This window comes from Ambystoma mexicanum, chromosome 6p (assembly GCF_040938575.1).
Source record: "Ambystoma mexicanum isolate Mex_15411 chromosome 6p, UKY_AmexF1_1, whole genome shotgun sequence".
Classification (NCBI taxonomy): Eukaryota; Metazoa; Chordata; class Amphibia; order Caudata; family Ambystomatidae; genus Ambystoma; species Ambystoma mexicanum.
Genome location: NC_090935.1, coordinates 21,074,419 through 21,099,929, shown reverse-complemented (window position 1 = coordinate 21,099,929; position 25,511 = coordinate 21,074,419). Strand labels below are relative to the sequence as shown.

General features: G+C 44.2%; 1 protein-coding gene across 4 annotated transcripts in view; it reads left to right on the top strand.

The window, feature by feature from the left end:
* The window catches only part of LOC138511150 (zinc finger protein with KRAB and SCAN domains 7-like), a 296,010-nt gene that overhangs the window by 154,965 nt on the left and 115,534 nt on the right, over window positions 1-25,511 (top strand). For 3 of the 4 annotated variants that reach the window (XM_069626650.1, XM_069626649.1, XM_069626651.1), the window contains exon 4: window positions 21,587-21,838. The exons of the other annotated variant lie outside the window; for it this stretch is intronic. In XM_069626650.1, the coding sequence (XP_069482751.1) occupies window positions 21,587-21,838 (252 nt within the window). The remainder of the gene's footprint in view (window positions 1-21,586; window positions 21,839-25,511) is intronic. 4 annotated transcript variants of the gene reach the window in all.

Genomic DNA, 25,511 nt, shown 5'->3' with positions numbered 1-25,511 from the left:
TGCAGTTGCTCTCTGAAGCTCCCCTTTTGCCGCTATGCACAATCTGCATTTATGTGGAACCGTGGCAATAAATATAAGGCTTGCGGTGAGCAATTGCCTAATACAATTGCGCATGGTCAGTCAGCATCAACCTCTCCTGTAATAGAATCTGCTTAGACTCTAATAGATAAAATGGCTTTTAATAGCGTAAAGATGGAGATCACAAATTCAAACAAAATAACACACACACGCGATGATTTAAGTATTTTATTGCATAGCAAGGGAATGCCTGTATTTGCATTTCCCCAGACTTATTGAAAGATCAGGCTATTAGGTGGCACCTAAGCACCACCTATGAGCCAATACTATTGCATTAGAGTTCCAGCTTGAGGGTGGTGACCTGTGAGGAGGGACCCACAGCTTGTGAGTGTTAGGTTATGTACCCACCCACTGACTGCCCATGACCATGATAATCTCTATAGCCAGTCCCACCCACTGCCTATCCCTCTGCCTATCCCTCCCCGCCCAAAATATTCTCTTGTGATGTCTTTGAGGTCGCTGTGTCGAGTATCAAGCTTTTGCCTGGCAGCTTAATTGCTAAGCAGCCTGCTGAGATTGAATGGCTACTGGTGTAAAATAAATCTCATGACACAGTGTAACCTTCAGCCACTTGATTTAAATCTCCTCCCTGCACCGAAGTCCTGCCAAAAACGAGCACAGACAAAGCAAACAATTTTTTCTTGTGGTATTGCATAGGAGCCAGAAATGAGTCAGACACAAGTTTGCCATGTTTTTGGTTAAAGACTTTTATTGAAAATAAAAGGGGTTGGGAAAAGGTCTCTCCTACCCTGCTCTAATTGGACTTTCCTTACCTAAACAAAAACGAAGGCTCTGTCTGTCTCAGGATGTCAAAAACAAAACTGTCCTATGTCCAATTTTCTATTGCGGCCCTCGCACTACAAACCTAACTCTAAGGTCAAAGAAGGGAAGTGTCTTTAACCTTGAGTGGTTTGGAAAAGTGGAACACTTGATGAGTTTGCCCAGTCACTCCAATTGAAAAAATAGATGCCACTATATTCGTTCTCATATATTTAATAAGTGAATTCTTATGATACAGCAGTTAAAAAAGATGTACAGAACATTATTCAGAATGCTACCTAATATTTCAAATCAAATCTCATTCATTGTGGTAAAAAATAAAAACATTTCATCCAAATATCTTCATACAGAAGAAAAAGAATAAGAACACGATTAGTCAATGCACTTTACTCTGCCCAGATAACACTCTTGAATGGAACAATTCGACATCGATGAGGATGGTCTCTCTTTTGCATGCTCACATATCCACTACGTGTTTCGGGACTCCCAAGCCTCATCCTCGGGTGAGAGTGTGATCTTTCCCAACAAATCTAATGGGATAGAAAGAGTTCAAAAGTAAGGTATTGCCCTTAAATATTTCTCAAAACGTATATAAATGTGAACAAAAGGATAATAATAAGTCTATGTACTTAGCACTCACCTGGATGTCTTTGTGCTATCAGAATTCACATCAATTGGAGACCTGACCATAGACAACAGATAAAGTACCATATGATCAACTAATGAATCTGCTAACCTATACCCAACACGGGTAACATGCAGTTATTCAATCCAAGAATTCTGGCCCTGTAGCTGGGACTGCACCCAGGGCACCTGAAATAGCAACACTTTCACAGCAAAATTTATTTTAAAAAATTGAAATTTTGACTCTATTTATAAGTTGACTATTAAGTCACTAGTAGTGCAGTATAGATTTTGTTTTGGAAAAGTCTTCATAAAGGAAGGATACGTCACTTCGAGGATACAGTTCTTAGTTCCAGAGGATAGCTCCCCTCCCTTGGATTCTTTTGTATTATTGGACTGTGGCCGTACCGCTCTGGCCCCAAGAGAAGGGTCTCCCGGTATAGGAGAAGGGATGACATCCAAGGATTGGTCACAGCGCATAAAAGGAACTTCGGTGTAAAGAGCTTGTAGCTCGCCAATCCACCTTGCCGAGTTGTTTGCAACCAAAATGGCCACCTTCCGGTACAGGAGTTTAAGGTCAATGGTAGCCATGGGCCCGAATGGTGTATGGCAGAACGTGTCAAGCAGCACGTTATGGTGCCATTTGGTTTGAGGCGGGAACAGGTGAAGCAGCCCGTCAAAATGACGCTTAATCACTGGATTCATCAGAGTTCAAATAGGCTCCAATAGCCGACCGCTCCCTCTTACAGGAATACATCTGGATTCCTGTAGGTGCGAGCTGAGAGAGAATGGAAAGCACATTGTCAACTGAGGATGCAAGTTATTTATATGCAGTATGAATAATTCTTTTGATCACAAAAGAACGTACAATAAATAAGAAATCATTTGACGGGAATTGACAAGCTTCTTAGAATGGGGTGAGTTTGAGGAACATTCTGACTAGGTTGTGGAAGGGAGTACATGTAACAATCACTGGGGACAGTACATAAGTGGACATACATAGATGAAGGACAATTGAGATTGGACATTTTTAAGTGCAGGTAGATGGTACGGCCAGCTGTCCTCAGGATGTGACCATGATGGGTGAAGTGCTAGAGTTGAGGCACAGAAAGTGTGGGCCGTTGGAGGCAAGGGAAATTTTTTAGCTAGAAGGCAGATGAGCGGTAGGTTAAGAGGGTAACTCTAAGGCGAGGGTGTAGTTTGGTTTTGAACAAATCAGTGTGCACAGTTTCTCAGATGTCCAGGGGAAAAGAATTCTATGCAAGAGGAGCAAGAAGAGAGAAGGAGCGGAAGTGAGAGGCAGCACAGGGAGGGCGAGGAGCCACAAGGGTAATCGAGGAGGCAGAGCGGAGATTACGAGAAGGCTTGTAGAGTTGGAATGAGGAGGATAGATACAGTGGTGCCTTACCGTGGATTGATTTGTGAACCAGGAGAAGACATTTAAATCTGGCCAGGTTTTGCATTGTTACCCATCCAGCCTGGTGACGGTACGAGGAAGTAAAGTGAAGGGGTTCAAAGTAGTGGGAGTCCCGGTAGCAAAATGCATGACCTTGACGAGAGGACAGAAAGCGTAATTGGGGAGACCAAAGAGGATGCTGGCACAGTAGTCCAGTTTAGAGAAGACAAGAGATGCGTGTTGGTGTTCAAAGGAAGGAGGTGTCTGATTTTCCTAATATTTAGGAGGTTGAGGTGATCTGCTGTTTCAGTTTTGTCAATTAAAATGAAGGTGTGAGAAGGGTCCTCAATAATGCTGGAGAAGAGTGTGGGAAAGTGTCAGGTGGGAACTGGATAGGCAGAGGAAGAGATGAGAACAAGCTTTTGTCAGAGAAGAGCACCTTGCTGTTGGTGAAGTTTAACATCAGAAAGTGCGAAGCCATCCAACATTTAATGGCGAGTATAGGAAAAGAGATGAGTTGTGTGTCTGCGAAGAATTGGGACGATAACCCAAAGTAGATTAGGGCCCCAAGAGCAGAGGTGTAGAGTGTAAAGAGGAGCGGAGCGAAGACAGAGCCTTGTGGAACACCAACAGTTAAAAGTGTGTTCAGAGGTACTGTTTCTCCAGGAGACTGAGAATTGGCAAGTTGCACGGTAGAATTCAATCCTGACAAGGGCTTGATCGCAAATCCCAAGAAATTAGTATTCAGTAGATCAGAGTGATCAACATTGTTAAAGGCAGCAGAACGGTCAAGAAGAATTAGGATAGAGGATAGGTTGGAGTGCTTAGCAGAGGCAATGAAGTTGGAGACATTCATGAAAGCAGTTTCTGTAGAGTGACAGGAGTGGACACCTGCTTTTAGGGGATCTCACAGGTTGTGGATGTCTAAGAAATTGGTAAGACTGTTGAACACAACCCCTTCGAGCACTTTGTGTAGTGCGGAAGGAGAGGCACAGGGTGAAGGTTAGCCTGTAGGTTCGGGTCAGATCCTTGCTTTTTTTTTTAGGAGAGGGATGACTGGCTGATTTGAAAACAGAGGGAAAACCAGCAGAGTCGAAGGACAGGTTGAAGAGTCAGTGAGGTGAGAGGCCATTAACGGGGCAATAGGCATGACTAGCTGAGGAGCAAGAGGGTCTGATGCGACACAAGACGGTTAGCCTTATTCACTTGAGATGTCACTTCATCAGTATTAGTGTGACTTAAGTTGGAGATCGGGGCAGAGGATGATGTTAGCGTAGGCAGCGTGTAAAATGTAGGAGAGGGAGTGTGAGGAAGGCCCGGAGAGAGTCTCTAATTTTTGAAATGTTTGCAGCGAAATATTCATCTAGAGTGGAGTTAATTGTCATAGGCTTGGAAGGAGTGAGTTTAGGGTGCCCTGTATCCGACGAGGATGGTTGGAGTGAGTCAATGAGCATTGGGAATTCCCAATGCTCATTTAAGAGTGTACTTGAGAGAGTTCAGGGTAGAGTTGCAGGTCCTCATGTGAGTGGGTACGCCTCCATTCGCGTAGCAGTGGACATATGTCTGTGCGGAGAGAGCATATGAATGGGGTGAGCCATGGCTGAGGATGCTAACATAGGGGTGAAAGTAATCAGTGGAAAATGTGGAGCATGAACCATATAGGGATTGGAAGCTGGAGAAGGCAGTGTTGGTGGAAGAGGCATCGGGTGTGGAGAGTGAGAACTGTAGGTAGGAGAGAAAGGGGGAATGGCAGATGGTTTAAATGTCCTTTTAGTCATAGGGGAAGCAAGTGGTGAGGAAAGGTCAGAGGGTGGGAAGGAGATGGTGGTGGAAATAATTCTGTGATCAGATATCAATGGTGTGACAGTAGTATTCGTGGCTGAGAGAGAGGTGGATATGAATGAGAGATCCTGGTACTGCCAAGTATGCTGAGGTAGTCCTTCATTTTCCAGCAGTTGCAATCTTATGGCCATGCAGTACCATTAAATCGGTGCCTAGCAAATGCCTATCTCATACCTACACACAAGACCATACTGTTGGCTTTGCCATATGCTTGATTGGATACTGCTTCGCAATTTGGAAACATCCACGCCAGAAATATCTTTGTCCCTGGTCAGATCACCATCTAATAACCTTTCAATTACTACTTTCTAATCCTTACGAAAAGGTTAATAGTAACTTAAGACAATAAAATCAGCTCAAGAAACCTACGTAGAGTTACTCCTGAGGCTTTTGAACAACTTATTACAGCCATGCTAACCAATCTTACCCAAACTAATGATTTAAACATACTTACCCACAATTTTATGCATATTACTGCGACAGCCATTAATAAACTTTACCCTGTGGTAGGTAAGACTGTTAAAACCGATGCCCGGAACAAATCCTGATGCTCAAAAGATGAACTCTTTCAGAAAAAGCAAGAGGATGCAGGCGAGGACTTGGTGAACAAAATCCCTGCCCCTCCACTTATGTCAAACATAAAGCTGTCACCCTGGACTATAAACAGGCCATCTTGTGAGCTAAAAAGGATAGTTTTAATTCTAGAATATCAGAGGCAAAATCTGATGAGAAAGAACTAGAGGGAAAAACAACTACTTACGCTGCACTGCAATTTAGTGATAACTGATATCGGAGAATCCAGGATGTCTTCCCCACCAAGATCAAATCTCACCAGGACACTATCAATGTTCAGTGTGTAGATCTTGCCAACAATGATGCACTTTCCTCTATTGATCATAACCTGTCTACTCCTGATTGTGCTCAAGGTCCTTGCCTCGGTTCCTACCTTCTCACTTAGCCCCATTGCGAACGCTATTCTCCTTGACATCATATCAGTCTTGAAACCTTTCCTGGTGACTTCTGCCCCGGCAATATAATTAAAGACTGCATTCAGTGCCTTGCCCCTTTAGTCTTGAACATTGATTCCTCTTTGTCACACACTGCGGTTCCTCAGTGTCTCAAGGAGGTCTGGATCACTCCTATTAAGAAGACTACACTTGACCCTGAGGCCATAGGGAATTACCGCCCTTCTTACTAAAGGTCCTTGATAGGGCTGTATATCTTCAATTTCAAAAGCACATTAACGACAACTTACTGGGTTAACAGCAATCTGACTTTCATGCCATGCATGAGATGGAGACTGAGATGTCAAATCTTAGAGGCAACTTTTTCGAAACCGCAGAAAGAGGCAAAGTCGCCTTATTGATGTTGCTTGACTTTTCAGCAGCTTTCAATCTGGTGGATCACTCGCTGCTCCTGGAGAGGTTAGGCAGTCTTACCAACTATTCCAAGCAGACCATGGACTGGATGTCATATTTCCTTAGTCAAAGATCAGCGAGAGTTGCTACTGGGGGGTTTCGATCACGGCCTGAGACATTAGTATGTGGCGTTTGTGAGAGAGGCATGGTATCAAAAGAGCCACAGACTCAGAGTTTCAAAACCTTTATTTACTGAGGTTCCTTGGTTGGTGTAATGCTTAACTGGCCCTAACCCTAAAGGGATGGTTCCCTTAACTGATGTTTCTAAAGGCCGTTAACGTCTGATAGTCCAAGATAAGTCAGTCTGTGTCTAAACCTATGCTTGCCCTCACTCTTTACAGAAATGTGATAGGAAGTCTTTCAAGAGGAAGAAAACAGTGGTCCAACAGAAAATAGGAAACCAAGGTTGGTTTTGGTGGTCTTCTCACCAAGTGTAGTTTGGTCAATGTCACAAAAATGAGTTCAATAGAAAGGGCTGCTCGTAAGACCTTCTCCACAGAGCCCTTGCAATATTCTCAAATACTTTCAGCATCTTTAGTTCCTTGGGGCTCCCTTCCTCAAGCTTCAACTTGTTCAAGTTCCAAACACCATAAAAGAAATATAATCGTTCCTTTTGAAACTTCTCGAGGTCCCCTTCCCCAAGCGTTAATACTTTCAACACTCCAAAACAACAAGTCTCTAACTGTGTTGGGCCTCTCAGGGTTCCCTTCCCCAAGCTCAGGCCCCTTTCAGTTTCCAACACAAAATTCAGCTTTGTCAGGATGCACCTTGCTGTTCCTTCAATATCATGAAATAATAGATCTTCCACTTTGTTAGGCCTCTCAGGATTCCCTTCCTCAAGCTTAGGCGCCTTTTACTTGTCAGGATGTACCTCTCCTTTCAGATAGTTATTTCACACACACTTCACTCGTGGGGTACAATCGGAGACTTTCGAAACCACCTGTTTCTTTGCTTCTCCATGGCGTGGCCACTCTGATCTGCAATCCCGCTCTTTATTTCTTGCTCCTCCTTTTAAGTCTTTCACCTTCAGGTGCTTCCTGCACACCTTCTTGTTCTCCTTTGCTTCTTCATTGTGCACATTTGCACCTTCTCTTTGCTGTTACTTTGCAGTTCCTCTTTGCCACCGTGCACTCTTGCACCTTCCTTTGTTTTCTTATTGTGCCTCTTGCACATCTTACATATTTTCTTTTCCCTTAATGTGCACCCTTGCACTTTTCTGTTTCTTTCTCGTACTTCCTTCACACTTGACACACTGTCCCCTCTTTACCGTGCACACACTGCACTCTTTAAAAGTCTTTATTCCACTTTTCCTTCTTTGCACTGTTCAAATGCCTTTCTTTCACTTACGTTTCTTCCGTGCTGCTAGCGCAACTTCCTTCTTTCTCTTCCTCGCCATTAGCGCAACTTTCTGCTCTCTCTTTCTCTAACTCTGCTAATCTTTTCTGTCCTTCGTACACTTTATCGCACTTTTACTTCGTACCGCTTTAAAACTGTCTTACTCCCGCTCTTCTTCAGTCAAACACACGCTCCCAGTTTCTCTCACTCGCCGGGCAACATTGCGTTGACAAGTGGTCCCTCCGGATAAACTGGCTTGTGGTCAGGGTCTCACCACCTGCCTCTCAGTCACCGTTGGGACTGACACACATCCCAAGGGAACGAGCACTCTGCCGAATGCCACCAGCGGATACAGGCTGCCTTACTCCGGCTCTATGAAGACGCGGTTCCCTAGTCACGCTTCAGCCCCTCACAAACACTGGGCCGTTCTCCTGGCTTACACTCCTGCTGCTCTCTGCTCTTTAGCTTCTCGGATCTGGACAGGATCCCCAGCTTGCTCTACACCTTGATTAAAAACCATACCTTTTTTAGTGGAAAAAAAGCAGTAAAGTGGAGTCCGGTATGAATGGTCATCATTGAATGCCTGACCCTGCCTGACTCTATTAGTGGGACAACTTGTGTTCTTTCTAAAGTAGGCTTCCCTTACTTTTGCCATGTTGTTTCTCTGGGTAATCTTTACTGTTCCCAGTTGTTCTTCCTCGTCCCAGTATTGGTTGAAAATGGGCAGGGGGTAATGGAAGAGAAATGGGGGATAGATCTATTTCCTGCTCATCTATCAGGGAATTGACAATAGACACAGGAAATTCCTCCAGCCTGGTTTTCCCTCAAGGGGATGGTGGCCCCCTTCCATTTTCCTGATGGTTGATTATACAAACATGGCTCTTGATGGCATTTCCTGTGATCTAGATTGGTATGAATGGATATCAATATCGCACTTCTGTCTTTGTTTTAGTTGCTTTTTCTTGCTTACCCTCCTTGTGCAATTGACTCTTTACTTCCTCCTTTGGTCATGGATGACGTGGTTGCAATTGGGGAAAAGGAGACCTGGATTAGTGTGACGGGAATCAATGTATCCCATGAAGGTGTCCGGGACTTCCTCCCCCTCTTCTGGCGCCCTGTGGAAATACTGCGTCTCGCCTGGTGTATTCCCACAAAGGCAACCTCAATTCCTCACCCAGGTGATCCTCCTGGCTCGTCCACCCCCAGGGTTGGGATCCAAGAGCGATGGCCCTTCCATGGTCACCTTAATAGAGAAGACTCTGGGTGTTAATTGGAGAGTACAAGGCGCATGCCTCTCACCACCTCTTTTCAACCTCTACATCCGTCCCCTGTTTGATATGATTGACGGAATAAATGTGAAATACACAAACTACGCTGATGATACTCTGCTTGTGTTCGAGCTCTCTGGCAACTACGATCTTGACACTGCAAAGGTGAACAGTCTATGACCTCATCCAAAATTGGAATGTTGAGAACTCCCTTGAACAATGAAAAAATCGAGGTGATGCTTGTTGGCTCAGCCAAACGGCTAAAAAAGATGGACATGAGATATAGCCTCTTAAGAATCGCCAACTGTACCAAACAAATCTGTTCTCAAGTCAACGCATTTGAGGTTCTCTTGGATTCTGGGCTCAACATGTTGAAAGACGTACTTCAGGTGGAGGCGTTGTTTGCGTTAAATTGAACCATATCTCACTACCTCCAACCTCGCATCTGTAGCCTCTGCCCTTGTGAACACTTGCATCGACTATTGCAATAGTCTGCTGATCGATGCATCTAAAGGCAATATTTGAACATTCAAGTTGCTCAGAATGGGGCAGTAAAGATCCCTGCACTGGTTACCGGTTTGTCCCCGCATCAAACACAAAACTCCCACTCTAGCTCACAAGTGTATTTCAGGAAAGGCCTCTGAATACCTCAAAAAACACATACACAGGGCAACTGAACCAAGAAACTTACGCTTATGCGTTACTAACAAGCTTGCTATTCCTAAACATAGGTTAAAGCTTTGGAGGCACAAGCTTCAACGTGTTTGCCCCTACACTTTGGAATTCTATTCCTCAGAGCATTAGCAAATTACTGTGTCTCTCTAATTTTGAAAAGGAAGTCTAAACACATCTTTTCAATTCCAAGGATTAATAGGTGCCCCTCTCCTATTTCCTGCCTTCCTCTGTCCTGACCTGCCTGCATAGTCTGTTACTTTTTCTTTGTGTGCACTGAGGCTTACGAGCGAGTTGCGCTCTGTAAGAAAGTAAAAGAAAACAAAAAGCCTGTTACTAATGATGCCCAATATTCATGCGTACACCTGAGACCTTTGGGGAATATCTCATTTTTGTTGATCATATATACATTGGTAGGAGGGGATGGGGGACACCTGGTCCAATCCGGAGCGTACTTTAATCTTCACCCGAGATTCTCCCTCTAGCATGCACGGTAGACCAGCCGCATAGGGACCTCTAGTGGAAGGTTCAAGGCAGACTGGCCTGGGCGGAATGGGACAGACGTTGACACATCTGCCTTTAGGTGTAAGCTCTCTGAGCCAGTTGACCTTCACATAGGAAACTTCTCCTCACCTTGTTCTGCGTTCTATACCTCCTCCAGGTCGCTCATCTGGGATGCCGAGCAGGGTCAGAACTTAACCCACAGTCATCAGTCCAGTGGTCTAATCCCCAGTCACCCCATGATATTTGCAGCCCTCCCCCCCCCAGAGGCTCTCTCTGAGCTGCCCACTGATGGGCTCCCTCTCAAGTGGCTTTCCAAAGGGTCCAGGTCCATGTATTCTATTGTTGTGAATTATGCCCCCACCTGAATGGTCTGGATACTGGTTCCGGTCAACCAGTGGTTGAGAGAAGGAAAAAAGAGTGGTGGTGTTTTGTCATTTGTAGTTTCTTATTGCATTGCTCACGAAGAGGCATGAATGCAGTTGATACACGGGCCCTGCAGATCATGTTATAACTTGAGTACTAAAATGCTTAGAAGTATATGTATAACGGTCATAGTAAAAAAGACCTTGGATTACTGGGTTGCACATGTATGCAACAGTTTATGTAGAGCTTATGGTTTCAGATTATCCCATTAAATTAAATGGACGGGGCTGTAAACTATGCAGAATTTCTTGCTTGGCCATGCATCCTGTTGCGACAAGGAATGAAGAGCCTGACCAAGTGGTGCCATAGAGATTTCTATAGACTTTTATTCAAAGAAGAAATAAACCTATCTGTCCTTAACTCTAATGAGGTTTCCCTACCTAAACTAAAGAAACTCGGGTGCTTGTCAGGGAGTCCGTGAAAGTCCAAATCAAAAGGCGCCGTCCCAGTCAAAAAGATCCTACGCGATCCATGTCACTACAAAAATGTATAAAAAAGTTCAGGTTCTGATCGTGACCCAGGAGATTTAGTCCTTTACATCCAGGAGAAGGGAGTCAAAGTCTTCACTAAGTAAAACGTTCAAAGCTTTTCATAACAAACCCATAGTTCTATGAGATCCTTGTGGGGCTAGAAGAATGCCTCCAGTCTCCTAGCTGGCTCCCCAATGTTCCTCAGGAATACTTGTACAGGATCCTAATGGGGCTAGAAGAATGCCTTCCTTCGCCTAGCTGGCTCCCCAATGTTCCTCAGCAATACTTGTACAGGATCCTCATGGGGCTAGAAGAATGCCTTCCTTACCCTAGCTGGCTTCCCAATGTTCCTCAGCAATACTCGTACAGGATCCTCGTGGGGCTAGAAGAATGCCTCCCTTCGCCTAGCTGGCTCCCCAATGTTCCTCAGCAATAATTGTACAGGATCCTCATGGGGCTAGAAGAATGCCTCCCTTTGCCTAGCTGGCTCCTCAATGTTCCTCAGCAATACTTGTACAGGATCCTCATGGGGCTAGAAGAATGCCTCCCTTCACCTAGCTGGCTCCCCAATGTTCCTCAGCAATGCTTGTACAGGATCCTCGTGGGGCTAGAAGAATGCCTCCCTTCTACTAGCTGGCTCCCCAATGTTCCTCAGCAATACTTGTACAGGATCCTCGTGGGGCTAGAAGAATGCCTCCCTTCGCCTAGCTGGCTCCCGAATGTTCCTCAGCAATACTTGTACAGGATCCTTGTGGGGCTAGAAGAATGCGTCCCTTCACCTAGCTGGCTCCCCAATGTTCCTCAGCAATACTTGTACAGGATCCTCATGGGGCTAGAAGAATGCCTCCCTTCTCCTAGCTGGCTCCCCAATGTTAGTTATAGTTTTCAACAAGACTTGCAGTTCCTTTAATGAGAGTTTAACACACTCCTCCTTCTTTATACCCTTTTGCTTGCCCCCACTGGGATGAAGAAGATGCTCCCTGAGTTCCTCTCGACTCTCCAGCACCACACTCTTGTGGAACTGCCCAGGGAATTGTGGTACAAAGTGATTCACTACTTTCTCTGCTTCTTCACAACTTGGTATCAAATCTTTCTGGCCCCTACCTCACTTGTACTTGTTCCTATTACTTTCTCCGAGGGAACTCTTCACCAGTTTCGCCAGGGCTGGCAGGTCCTCTCCCTCTGCTTCAAGTCCTTCTTTCATGCTACGTGGACAATTTTTGCTGGCTGTCTCAGCACAGTTGTCGGACTGCTAGGTCCACCCACGACAGGTCACGCTGCCACCACAGTACTGTCCGCACACTTGCCTATGCAGCTCTGCTGTAGGCTACAGTAGGCAGTCTAGGCACCGTTGTTGAACCGGTTGGTCTACCCACTACAGGACGCAGGTCGCACCACCACATTTCCGTCTACAAGTTTAATGTGCCGGTTCCCAAACGACTAGCAAGCCGCTTCTCGGACGTCCCGCTGTTCATCCCTTTAACTTTTGAGACATGCTTCGGTGTAGTCTCCCGAAGCCCAAGCTCGACCTTGCAACCTTCAACGCGGCTACCGCGATCAGCGGTTTCTCCTTCTGGACATACAATAGCTCTCAGCATACCAGAACCACACAGGCCTTTGCCGGACGGGTCAGAAGACGAGGAACTCCAATTGACAGCAGCCGATTTGCCTTCCTCCCACTTCATTGGAGCGTTTTCAAGCTCTTCTTTGTCCCTGTACCTATGACATCAGGGTGGTTTGATATTTTACAATTACACACAGTTTCGAATGTGAGCTAATGTGTAGAAGTTTTGGCATGAACGTGAGCCTGCGGGGTTGGAGTCCCTCTCCACGAGATCCTCGCGCATGCTAGCACCCTTAGGGGGACTATTGATTAGGGGCCTTGGCTTCGTAGCCTCATGGAAAGGGGCTCCTTAAGTGATGCTATCTGAAGGATAGTCACAATGCACAATAATTCATTTAAAAGTAAAGAAACATCCACAACGTATTGTTTGCCGGCACATGCTTTAGTAACGGACACCACTATTGCACGTTTTACCCAGTCATCCTCTGAGGGGGGAGGGCCCCGCTTAACCCTGTGCACTCCGCGCCACCTCCATCAAACCCGGACCATTCTAGCTTTTTCTATCCAATAGCTCCTCACCTCAACATCTATAACTACCTACCCGTCTCACCACATTGGAGGGGTGGCAGTGGTGGGCTGGTGAATGTGCTAGTGTGGACAGGTGGGAAGTGCTGGAGTGCGAGCAGGTGGGGTGCTTGGGTGGGGCACGGGTGAGCTAGGGAGGGTGATTGGGTGCAGGGTGACCTTATGATGGTTAGTGCTATGCGGTCATGGATGAGGTGGGGTGGGGTCCTGGGGTAAGGTTGGATGCCTGGGTGTGCTTATGGAGTGTCTAATGCAAAAGTGAGTTGGATGAGGTGTGGATGTGAAGTGGTGGGGTAGCTTGATTGGTGGATTTACATGGTGGTGTTGGCTGAGAGTAGGTGTGATTGGAGTGGGTAGGGTGATGTAGGTATTGGTTGGGGGTGTAGGTAGGTGGGGTTTGGTGTAAGTGGTGGCATGAGGTGGTAGGCTTTTTTTGGGTGGTGTGGCATGCAGTGAGGCAATGGTGGGTGTGGTGCCAGGATGTACTTGGATGGGAGGGGGTGCAGCAGTGATGAGTGTTGGGGTTAGTTTGGGTGAGGTGTGAGGGTGAATGGAGTGAGGGTGAATGGAGTGAGGTGGCTATTGAAGGGTGGGTATCATTCTGATTCTGTTTTATGTAGCTCATTCAGTACGTTCACTTACTGTTACACGCAGTTTTAAGTCCTAGCAGGTCAGTGTTTTGCAACCATACACCAAATATATTTGATTTTAAATGTTTACAATCATCAAAAAGAATATTGCATAAACAATAGACGACCAACGTTTCTTTGCAACTTATAATGTCAAAAATAAAGACATTAAAATCCCCCCAAAAAAGAGAAATAAACTGCATTGTTTGCTGTTTAGAAAGTGTTTTCATCTTCCACATCGGATTGGACTAATCGTCCCTCTACGCCGTGCGCATATGCACTTGCCCAGCTACATTCTGGGTGCCGCTCAGCAGAGTTTTAGCAGCGCACACAGACCATTCCCAACTTCTGAAGAATGAATAAGGCACAATCCACACCAGATTCCTGACATTTGTTTTCTCTCCTAATGAAGCTAAATTATAGTTTTGATATTCAGGTCTATTTACATTACGAGAAAAAGACAGTTTGTGCCTGCACCTCTTTGCGCCAATTATAACATGTAGTAAGAAGTCACAAAAGTCAGTTCACTTGAAAAAGTTTTTCTTAATTTATTTGACTTGTCGTTTAGCCCTTGTTGGATGACACGTGTTTCGGCGTGTATCTCGCGCCTTTTTCAAATCCGGGCTGTTTATATAAGTAAAAAGTAACACACAACCAAATACAGTTTTTGAGTGATTTGTTGAGTAACATTTTCTTCAATTCCTTTGAACATTGTACAAATGGTGACTCTCATTGGTGCCGCAAAACCCTCTATAGCAATTGCCCAAAAAAGTTAAAGCAAAATGACACCTTTGCCATTCACCTCGTGCATTCATATGTGTACTAATCAAAATAGATAAAATGAAAATATTTGAATAGATTGTATCTGTTACAGAGAAAAAGGAGGATAAGTAGGATTTATATTAAATCTTGTTGGCTGAGCCAGCCCTTACCCTTTCTATTTCGGTTTTAATTCCCCGCCTGGGATAAGTCTCTCATAAATGATCAATTAACCGAAGTCTTAGGGCTCAATCCCTCCTAAACACAAAAATTGGTATAATGTTGTCAGTTTGTGCTTGTCATTGCATAGTATCCAATATTTTTGTACCGAGTCCCAATTCATTAATGTTATCATTGAGTCCATGATTAATCCTTCATGCATTCCCTACTTTACTTAATTATCCAAAGTCACTCATAACAATCCCTCTATCATTTGTTTGTATATTTCATATTATTCCCGTAATTCTGAGGCTTGGTTTAGATTACCCACTTCGTCATAAGGACTCCGTGTGATATGATGTTTCTCCCCACTGCTCCGGGAGAAATAAACTAGTTGGTTTACTGAATTGCAGTGATATTATGTTTACAATTTTGTTATTTTGATGTTTTATAAAAAGACGGGGACCTCTCATTTGAAAGATGCCCCACGTGAGAGAAACTCCACACTGGGTGTGGAGGATTCTGGTTATAGTAGTCCCATTATCTATTGCGTATTAAGGGGGACTTCTCATTTATAAGTTGCCTTACGTAAATACACCTCCACGTTGGGTGTAGAGGATTCTAGTTATGGTAGTCCCTTGACTATTACGTATTATAATTTCTTTCGAATCGTTACATTTACAAGGACTGTCTTATTATTTTTTATTCCATTTTCTCACAGTAAGTAGCGCTTGAATATTCATTTTGTGTGAACCCTGATACTTGATGATATTGCAAAGAAATCTAAAACAATGTGTATTCATGGGAAAACCAAGGTCTTGTGTTGGTCAAAAACATATCTAAGGAATAAGATCTCACAATGATACTTAAAGCAGTTACAGAGACAATAGCATTTTTAAATAAAAATATCTCTAGATTGAGTTCCAATTTCTATTCCATTTCCATCAAAGAAAATGGACCATTTCATTGTCTTGAGTTTAACCCTTGTTCCACCGTTTTGAAACAAAGCATTATAAAATTAAATGTTAATTTGCCCAGTAAGGATTTTGAGTAGGTAAATGTCATACTTTAGCATTGCTAACATTACTCTATAAGTGGAGAGCAGCATTGCAATATCATTTGCTTACTGTGCAACTGATAATGGGTATGGACTATGCCTGGTATTATTAGGGCACCAGATATTCAACAGCTACAATGCTCGTCACACAATCTGCCGCCTCCTTTCCAGGTCTTCAGGGTGCTATTGTGCAATAGACCTTAACAAATTATATGGTATCTCCCGCTACACATACACATTTTCACGGAACACCTGTATAATCCTTCCCGAAGATATTAGGGTGGGGTATGTTGCAAAGTCTTAAATGCACTACAAAATAATTGCGTACATGCAGACTCATGGCAATTTCTTAAAATGCCCTTAGTATCATGGTGAGGCTCTAAATATGGTTTGCTTGCGGCGTATTGGGGTATGCAAATCTTCCAGTTAATGTTTTACTGCTACAATCCCTTCCTTTTTACAGAGCGTGCCAAAAAAGGACTACAGAGCACAAGTTGCCCTTGCTGATTCAAAGAAAGTGAGACACTGTGGTAGACTTGTCCTTATTGGGAGAGGCAGGGCTTCACCTGTTTCAGCAGGAGACCCCAGGTACATCAAAGTCCTCCTGGTGCTTCGTATAATTGTTCCAGTGGACGGCTAGTGACTGCCTACAAACCGTCCTGAAATGTACACAATACTGAGCTGGAGATGACCCCAGATCACCGATCATTCAGATAGCCAGCTCAGAGACACCTGTGACTTTGATCAAGTTAAAGATGTGGATTTGGGTGTCGGACCAGTTCCAAGCACACACCTGCCATGCCCCATATCTGGACAGGTTTTGCAGAGATAAATGATCACATGTTTCCATTCCTACCCCTGAACAGGAGGAAGATGGCCCACCAAAATGTCTTAGTTAGCAGAAACAGGACTTTGACAGTATGGTAGCCATTATGGTCATTGTAATAGCCAAAATGCTTCATTGTGTAGTGCACCAGTAAAATATATAAAACAAACATGGTTCACTGTGCCATAGCCTGGCAAGAACACATTGTCAGAGGGAGAAATAGCTTAATATAAAAATAAATGTCCTGTGAGAAACCGAAGGGTATCCTCACACCTAGTACCCTTGCATCTTCTGCTTGGGTGGCCAGGCAAAGGCCATCCTTTTGGATCCTGATCCTGGGGGTAGAAATGCGAGGGAGGATCACCTGGATGGAGGGTCATTGGGGATTGCAAAGAGAATATCTGCAGGCGAGACATGGTACCCCCCCTTTTCTCGTGAGAACCAACTTCACCCTCCCCCTGCATTTGTAGGCTGCTATAAACCATCTTTCTTCATGTCCCCTCATTTATACCATGATAGTACTGAGACGAGGAACAAGCGATTAAAAGTAGTGAACACTAACAGCCCATTTCATCACTCTGGTACTGGGACGAGGAAGAGGCCTGAGGAAGGTTGTGAGGGTCAGGCAAGTCCCAATAACTATGACCAGGCAAGTGAAACTAATTCTTCACACTTGCAACCTGTTAAATGATTTCAGTTGTATTAAAAGAGTGACATTAGCAGAGAGGGAAAGCAGCTGGGCTGAAGAGCGGGACCATCCGAGGTGGAGCAGGCAACATATGGGTCGATGAAAAGGACGCAGAGAGAAGGGAAGCCAGGAAGACGCGAAGACAACTGTGGGTTGCAAGAGGGTCTGGAGCGAGGGAAACCCATTGCTGTGTTCCCATTTGGGAGCGGGAAACCCAGAGAAGCAGCCGACCGCTGCAGGAGAGACCAGAGAGAGGAAGCGCTGCTTGATGCAGCTCCTCAGGCATGCAAGAGGGGCGAACGAGAACTTGCAAAGGGAACCCAGTGCACTCAGAGGAGCCGCCGCACACCAGTGAGTGACATGTAAGGTTCACTCAGGCCAGGGCAGCTCCAGGGACACGGTGTGGGTGTCGGTTAATGGCAAACAAGAAGTAATATACAATAAACGGCTCTGGAGACCTGGAATGTAAACTATTGAATACCGAACAATTTGCCAAGCAGGAAATGCGTGTTGAATAATAATGAATGATTTGGAAGACCAAAGAGGTACTATTGGTTACTAAACGAGCTGATCAGCATGACATGTAATAAGTTTGAATGCTGAATTGAAGAAAAGATATAAGAATATTGCATGAATTTCACAGAACGTGATGTGCCTTTGTGAACGAGATGAAGTTAAAGAAACAGCACTGGCAAACAAAGTAAAAAGGGCCGTAAGCAAAACCATATTGGATAGTTTGAACGCAAAGTGGTAATCAGAAGAGATATCGCGAAAGAAGTGTGTGAAAGTCACATGTCGATAATGGCAAGAGCACATCAAAGTGCATCAGAAGACTAAGTGCACTTATAACACAGGTGCAGAAAGGAAACATGTATCCTCAAGGAAGTCCGATGAGAAAGTATGAACTGTTGTAAAGCACCAAAGGTTATCGGTTGCGTGACCTGTGATGGGTGGAGTGTGAGGTCCGACAACTGCGCCTAGGACGTGGATCCCTTCCTTAGAGTAACCCAAGAGGAGTCAAGAGGCTAAAGCTGGTTGGCCTAAAAGTTGTACAAGTGATGGAAAGAAAATGCAAACTACACAAGTGGATTTGACTGGGAATTTGAAGCCTTAAAAACGAACTGTGTTGAACTTAGTGAAGGGAACCCAGAGACCCTTTTGTTGGCACTGTTTTTGAACTTGGGGAAGGGAGCCAAGAGTAAGCCTGAAGCTGGAAGAAGCTCATTACTTTGGATGCTGACATCCCTACACATTGTTTAGCTTTTAGGTGTGAGGGCAAGTATAGGTTTTGGACACAGACAGACTTTTAAGTTGAAGTAACTGACTCAGACTATCCTTAGTTTATTTAGGCTGGGAAATCCCACATTAGTATAAGGCAAGTTCGGCCTTACACCACCCTAACATTTGAATTAATAAAGTACTTTTTGTTGGAACTTAGAATCTGTTGTCTGTATCTTGCTTCATGATGTCTTCACAGTCCACAAGGACTGTAGTAGCGCAAGATAAAATGCTACATTGTGGGAGAGGGCCCTCATGCGCTAGCAGCCTGGGGGCATAGCATGTCTTGTCCCAGGAAATGAGTTACATGGGCAAGTATGTTGGGAAATTCCCCTTACTTGCCAAATGGGTCGGGATAAAACGAACGATCCAACAGATATATTGAGGTGGGTACCAAAAGGATGACCTAAAAAGCACTGGAATGTGTGGCAGGATTCATACACATCATGCATGGTCAGCACTATCGCACCGTGTCTGTTATTAGAGTCCATGTTGCATTGAAATGTATTCATAACAGAAATGAGTGCCTTTTGAAAGACCTTTTTATTTTATTTTCTATTTTATTAAAGTGTGCCTTCGGGCACGTAACTCCGAAGCTACCTGCACACAGCCCTGAATTAAACTATATAACTTGGATGTTGGTATAGGATCTGGTTACCTGCAGGGTGCACCCCCACCTCAGCACTGCATGCCTATCTCACTGAGCAAGGAAACTAACAGAGAGGCAGACATTTGAGGGAGAATGTAGATGAGAAGGGGTGTGGCACCGAACTTTCCACCTCTTCAACCATGTGACTTCAGAAACTATTGCCCCCGAAAAAAGAGCCTTCTTCAGAGCGAACATTCCAAATAATACTTATTACTATTCCATTATTCATCCTATCTGACTCATCTGAGAGCTTTGCTTGCAGAAAGGTCCATTGAGGATTGCATGGAAAATGTTGCTAATTCAGTTGTCAGAAAATAGAACATTTGAGTCGGTGATTACTCTGTGATTACCTATTTACTTTCTCAAGTATGCCTTGCATCTAGACACTTCCTTCTTTGTGAATGGGAAGTGGTTATAAAACGTTTTGTTCATGAATACTTTTTAATTTGCACATCTATTGTTTAGAAAGAGACTGTTTATCGTACTTCAGCCATTGGTCTTTTCTGGAAGCTTGTAAGAATAACAAATTGGTGTATATTTGTATGTTTATTACAACATTTTCATGTGTTTCTTCAAACATCACAATAAAATAATGCATCATGCATTAGCTTTCAGAAATTTCAAATAACTGTTGCAATTGTGCTTCTAATTATTTCAATTCAATTAAAGACATGTTTGCTTGTTGCCTATAATTTGTCTAAGGGTGCAGAATAGGTTGTGCCATATTGCATAAGCAATTCTAATTCAAGTGCCAGCATAACACCTGCATGAATACCGCTGAACCTCATCTTAATTTGCTGCTCTAATTCAGTTTACACGATAATAAATAAAATGCATGCCTCTTCTACATCTGTTTGAAAAAGGTCAATGATAAACTCAGCACTTAGGTGCTTCTAAACAGCTTTCTTGTGGCTGGCATGCCATCATCTGGCTGGCCGATATTCAGGCACCTGCTTTCATCTCTGGCAGGTTTGTTTTCACTGCCCTCCTTCCATTAGTCTAAAGTGTTGTGTGTTTTCTGAGCCTGCCCTCAATCAGACTTCAGTTCAGTTTATATACATTTCAAGTAGGACCTTTATGTCAGCAATGGACAACTTTCTGTAATCTCTTTATTAAAGATATCCCAGCAAGTTGCATAAAGGTGGCTAAGATAGAGTAGTGTTCAGTCGGTTACTTTGTCCCGGCCTATTAACCTTTCCTAATTTTCCTCACGTAATGCAAAATCACCTCTTTTATAAGTGTTCTTATGTATGTCCTGTCCAACTTGCTGAACATTTTTATTCTAACTGATCTCGTGCTTTACACTGAGAGCTGGGGAATATTGTAAAAGGTAGTCTAAATATACATCAAATGTAATACGACCATAGGCTTTTCACTGTACAATGATGACGGCTAAATCATAAATCCAATCTGTCTTTACCTAATGCATTCAATATACAATCTGTTTCTAAGCGCTATGTTAGCACTTACACCTCCGCCGCTCGTTCTTTTTCAATGCACTTGCACTTTCCGAATGTCGCAAGCCTAGAATGACCGGCCGCTTTTAGTTTTTATAACTTATTCATTGCCATTGCGCCTTATAAATATGCAATATCCTTATTAATAGTTAAACGTATGTGCAGTGAAAGCCTAAAGCTCCATAGCTCTAAACACTTCTAAGCTTTATAAAGGTTCTACTTATTAAACATGGGCCTTGCTAACCCTTTCACAAGGAATGCATATAGGATGGCTCGTGGATGCTTTACCAACTTCTAACCTCCCAGGTATTCTGTGTGCCCTTTTCTGGTATAATGCAAAATGTAATGGCGTCGAGGGTTGTCTTAACTGCAGAAATAGACTAGTTCATGGCAAAGGAAAGATGGGGAGGTGTTCATCTTGTTTTCCTGCCCAATGTGTGATAACCTGCATTACTTTAAAATCTCCTTGAAAACCCATTCTTGGGAGGAAAAAAGAAATCCTGTGACATGTGACAATCATGATTGTGTCCAGTTGATTTTGTTCAGTGCACTTTAAAAAGTCATATTTTTTTCACAAACTTTCTTGTAGGTTTGATAGTTGAACAACCTCTCAATTATTTTCCTGCTCTACATTTTGTTATACGTGTTACTTTAACTTCCACCGTCAGCTCGTTAAATGCACTCTTTCCTAGGGTAGTGTTGTGAATAATCTTTTGTTCTGTGCAATCATACACTGCAAAGGGTTTCATCATGTACCGGCTGCCCATTACTATGAGTTTCTGAACTTGAGTTCCTCTCTTGGGCGCCTTTCATGCCTGTTGCTGGAGGACTGGCACCACCTGCTCTGCTGCTAGCATATTTCACCAATGTGACTGGCCCAATGAGCTTTAAAAGGCACCTCTCGGGAACATTTTAGGTGGGGAGGGGGGGGGGCTAATGAACACTTAACATTTTAGCCACCTGTACCCCAAAATGGTGTGTGTGATTATCCTTGCCCTGGAGTAACCTCACATCCCATATGGAAGCCAAAGAACACCCCCGGGTATTTCTTTTCATATAAGTGTATTGATTGCAAATGCCTTGTGTGATGTACCAACCAAACAAGAAAACCTTTTGGTGCTACAGGGCGAAGACTTGGGGAAGAGATGAAGCAGTCCATCTGGCAAGGAATAGCAGACCGGATCAATGCACTGGGACAGTTGCACAAGACAGGTGCTGCATCAAAAAAGAGGCGAAAGAAAGGAAAACCCCAATCAAAGCTAAGCCTGAAGGGCCATGGGCCAGCCTCCGCCCTGCAGATCCAGCAACCATCTAGCGAGCAGCTGAGCACCAAGATCCCTCCAGATGATGCAGCAGACGCGAGCGAAACAGCTGACGGTAGGTGCCAGGCATCGCCTAACCTCATTCTAGACCTCCATCCATGGCACTGTGTAACAACACACACACCTTCCACTACAGAACACGTGGCTACGTCCATAGGCCTCAGAATCATATCATGCATACATGTCTTCCTATACCCTTGGCCTTCTCGCCATCAAATAGGTCCATAGAGCTCTGACCTTGTCTATAGAAAATATAAATATTCCCCTAGATACCTAAGCTTATTGCTCTCGAAAATGTTAATATATCCTTAGACCTATGGCCTTTTCACTATAGGATCGGTGGGTATGTCCTTAGACTGCCTGTCACTATAGAACATCCAAATATGGCAATAGACGTCCTTGTTGCGTTATAACATATTCATTTGACCATATACTTATGACCACATTGCTATATAATATATAAAAATGTCCTCTGACTTGTTCTCTTGTCACATTCAAATATGTAAATGGGTGCATAGACGTCTGGCCTTGTCGCCACCGAACATGTAAACCTACACCTAGACTTCTGACCTTGTCCCCACACAATATGTAAACCTTTCCCTAGACTTCTGGCCTTGTTACCATCGAACATGTAAACCTATCCTAGACTTCTGGCCTTGTCGACACTGAACATGTAAACCTATACCTAGAATTCTGGCCTTGTTACCATCGACCATGTGAACCTATCCCTAGACTTCTGGCCTTGTCACCATCGAAGATGCAAACCTATCCCTAGACTTCTGGCCTTGTCGCCATCGGACATGTAAAACTATCCCTAGACTTCTGGCCTTGTCACCACTGAACATGTAAACCTATCCCTAGTCTTCTGGCCTTGTCACCACTGAACATGTAAACCTATCCCTAGACTTCTGGCCTTGTTACCATCGAAGATGCAAACCTATCCCTAGACTTCTGGCCTTGTTACCATCGAAGATGCAAACCTATCCCTAGACTTCTGGCTTGTCGCCACAGAACATGTAAACCTATCCCTAGACTTCTGGCCTTGTCGCCACTGAACATGTAAACCTATCCCTAGACTTCTGGCCTTGTCGCCATCCAACATGTAAACCTATCCCTAGACTTCTGGCCTTGTTACCATCGAAGATGCAAACCTATCCCTAGACTTCTGGCCTTGTCGCCAGTGAACATGTAAACATATCCCTAGACTTCTGGCCTTGTTACCATCGAAGATGCAAACTTATCCCTAGACTTCTGGCCTTGTTACCATCGAAGATGCAAACCTACCCCTAGACTTCTGGCCTTGTTACCATCGAAGACGCAAACCTATCCCTAGACTTCTGGCCTTGCCGCCATCCAACATGTAACCCTATCCCTAGACTTCTGGCCTTGTTACCATCGAAGGTGCAAACCTATCCCTAGACTTCTGGCCTTATTACCATCGAAGATGCAAACCTATCCCTAGACTTCTGGCCTTGTCGCCACTGAACATGTAAACCTATCCCTAAACTTCTGGCCTTGTCGCCACTGAACATGTAAACCTATCCCTAGACTTCTGGCCTTGTCACCATCAAACATGTAAACCTATCCCTAGACTTCTGGCCTTGTCGCCATCAAACATGTAAACCTATCCCTAGACTTCTAGCCTCGTCGCCATCCGACATGTAAACCTATCCCTAGACTTCTGGCCTTGTTACCATTGAAAATGCAAACCTATCCCTAGACTTCTGGCGTTGTTACCATTGAAGATGCAAACCTATCCCTAGACTTCTGGCCTTGTCGCCACTGAACATGTAAACCTATCCCTAGACTTCTGGCCTTGTCGCCATCGAACATGTAAACCTATCCCTAGACTTCTGGCCTTGTCGTCATTGAACATGTAAACCTATCCCTAGACTTCTGGCCTTGTCGCCATCCAACATGTAAACCTATCCTAGACTTCTGGCCTTGTCGCCATCCAACATGTAAACCTATCCCTAGACTTCTGGCCTTGTCGCCATCGGACATGTAAACCTATGCCTAGACTTCTGGCCTTGTCGCCATCGGACATGTAAACCTATCCCTAGACTTCTGGCCTCGTTACCAACGAACATGCAAACCTATCCCTGGACTTCTGGCCTTGTCGCCACCGAACATGTAAACCTATCCCTAGACTTCTGGCCTTGTCGCCATCGGACATGTAAACCTATCCCTAGACTTCTGGCCTTGTTACCATCGAAGATGCAAACCTATCCCTAGACTTCTGGCCTTGTCGCCACTGAACATGTAAACCTATCCCTAGACTACTGTTGCCTTGTCGCCACTGAACATGTAAACCTACCCCTAGACTTCTGGCCTTGTCGACACTGAACATGTAAACCTATCCCTAGACTTCTGGCCTTGTCGCCATCGGACATGTAAACCTATCCCTAGACTTCTGGCCTTGTCGCCATCGGACATGTAAACCTATCCCTAGACTTCTGGCCTTGTTGCCATCGGACATGTAAACCTATCCCTAGACTTCGGCCTTGTCCCCACACAATATGTAAACGTAGCCCTAGACTTCTGGCCTTGTCCCCATCGGGCATGGAATAGCTGCATAGAATTCTGGCCTTATCACCTTGGGACATACAAATCTGTGCATAGACCTCCAGCCGTGTGTCTATCGAACATGTAAATATATCCCAGGACCACTGGGCATGTCGCCATCAGACATGTAAATAGTTCTATAGACATATGTCTTGTTTCTGTATAACATTTTGAGTATGTCCATATGTCTAGCCATGTCCATATTAAAGATGTACATTTACCCCTAGACAGCCAGCCTATAGCACATGTTAATATGTTTATATATCTATTGGCCCTTTCACTGTTGTAGATCTACCCCTAAACCGCCCCTATAGCACATTTTAATATGTGTATAGACCTATTGGTCCTTTCACTGTTGTAAATCTACCCCTAGACCGCCCCTATAGCACATGTTAATATGTTTATAGACCTATTGGTCTTTTCACTATTGTAAATCTACCCCTAGACAGCCTCTATAGCACATGATATTTGTATAGACCTATTGGTCCTTTCACTGTTGTAAATCTACCACTAGACCGCCCCTATAGCACATGTTAATATGTTTATAGACCTATTGGCCCTTTCACTGTTGTAGATCCACCCCTAGACAGCCAGCCTATAGCACATGTTAATGTGTGGTTTATAGACCTATTGGCCCTTTCACTATTGAATGTCAGTATGCCCTTAGACCTGTGACCTTGTCGTTATAGAATATGTTAATATGCCTCTAGACCACATGCCTTGTCTGTAAACATGCATAAAGGTATTTTAGAAACCCCACTTGACCCCCCCCTTCACCACTTCTGCACTCTTCATCTTTCTCTTGCATGCATGCATGCCACCCTTAAACTACTCGTCTGCCTTTGATACCCAAGCATCAGCTGGTAATATGGCATCCTCAGTGGCTAGGATGCATGTGGGCATTACTTAAGATCAGCTGACTGTTTTTTATCAGAGTTGATTGCACATTTATTAGGGAGTTTTTTCTGTCATCTCTGGTTAGGGGGTCAAGAACAGCAACCTGTGTGAGTAAACAGGGTTTTCCATGAACGTTTTCCAACCCCTCACAATGGTAACCATTCAGAGCAGTGTGGCTCCTGGTAGAAGGCCCAACTAAACAGACTAGCATGCAATGACGATAGGTTCATACAGCTCTTTCAGTCAATAATATACTCTTTACCATG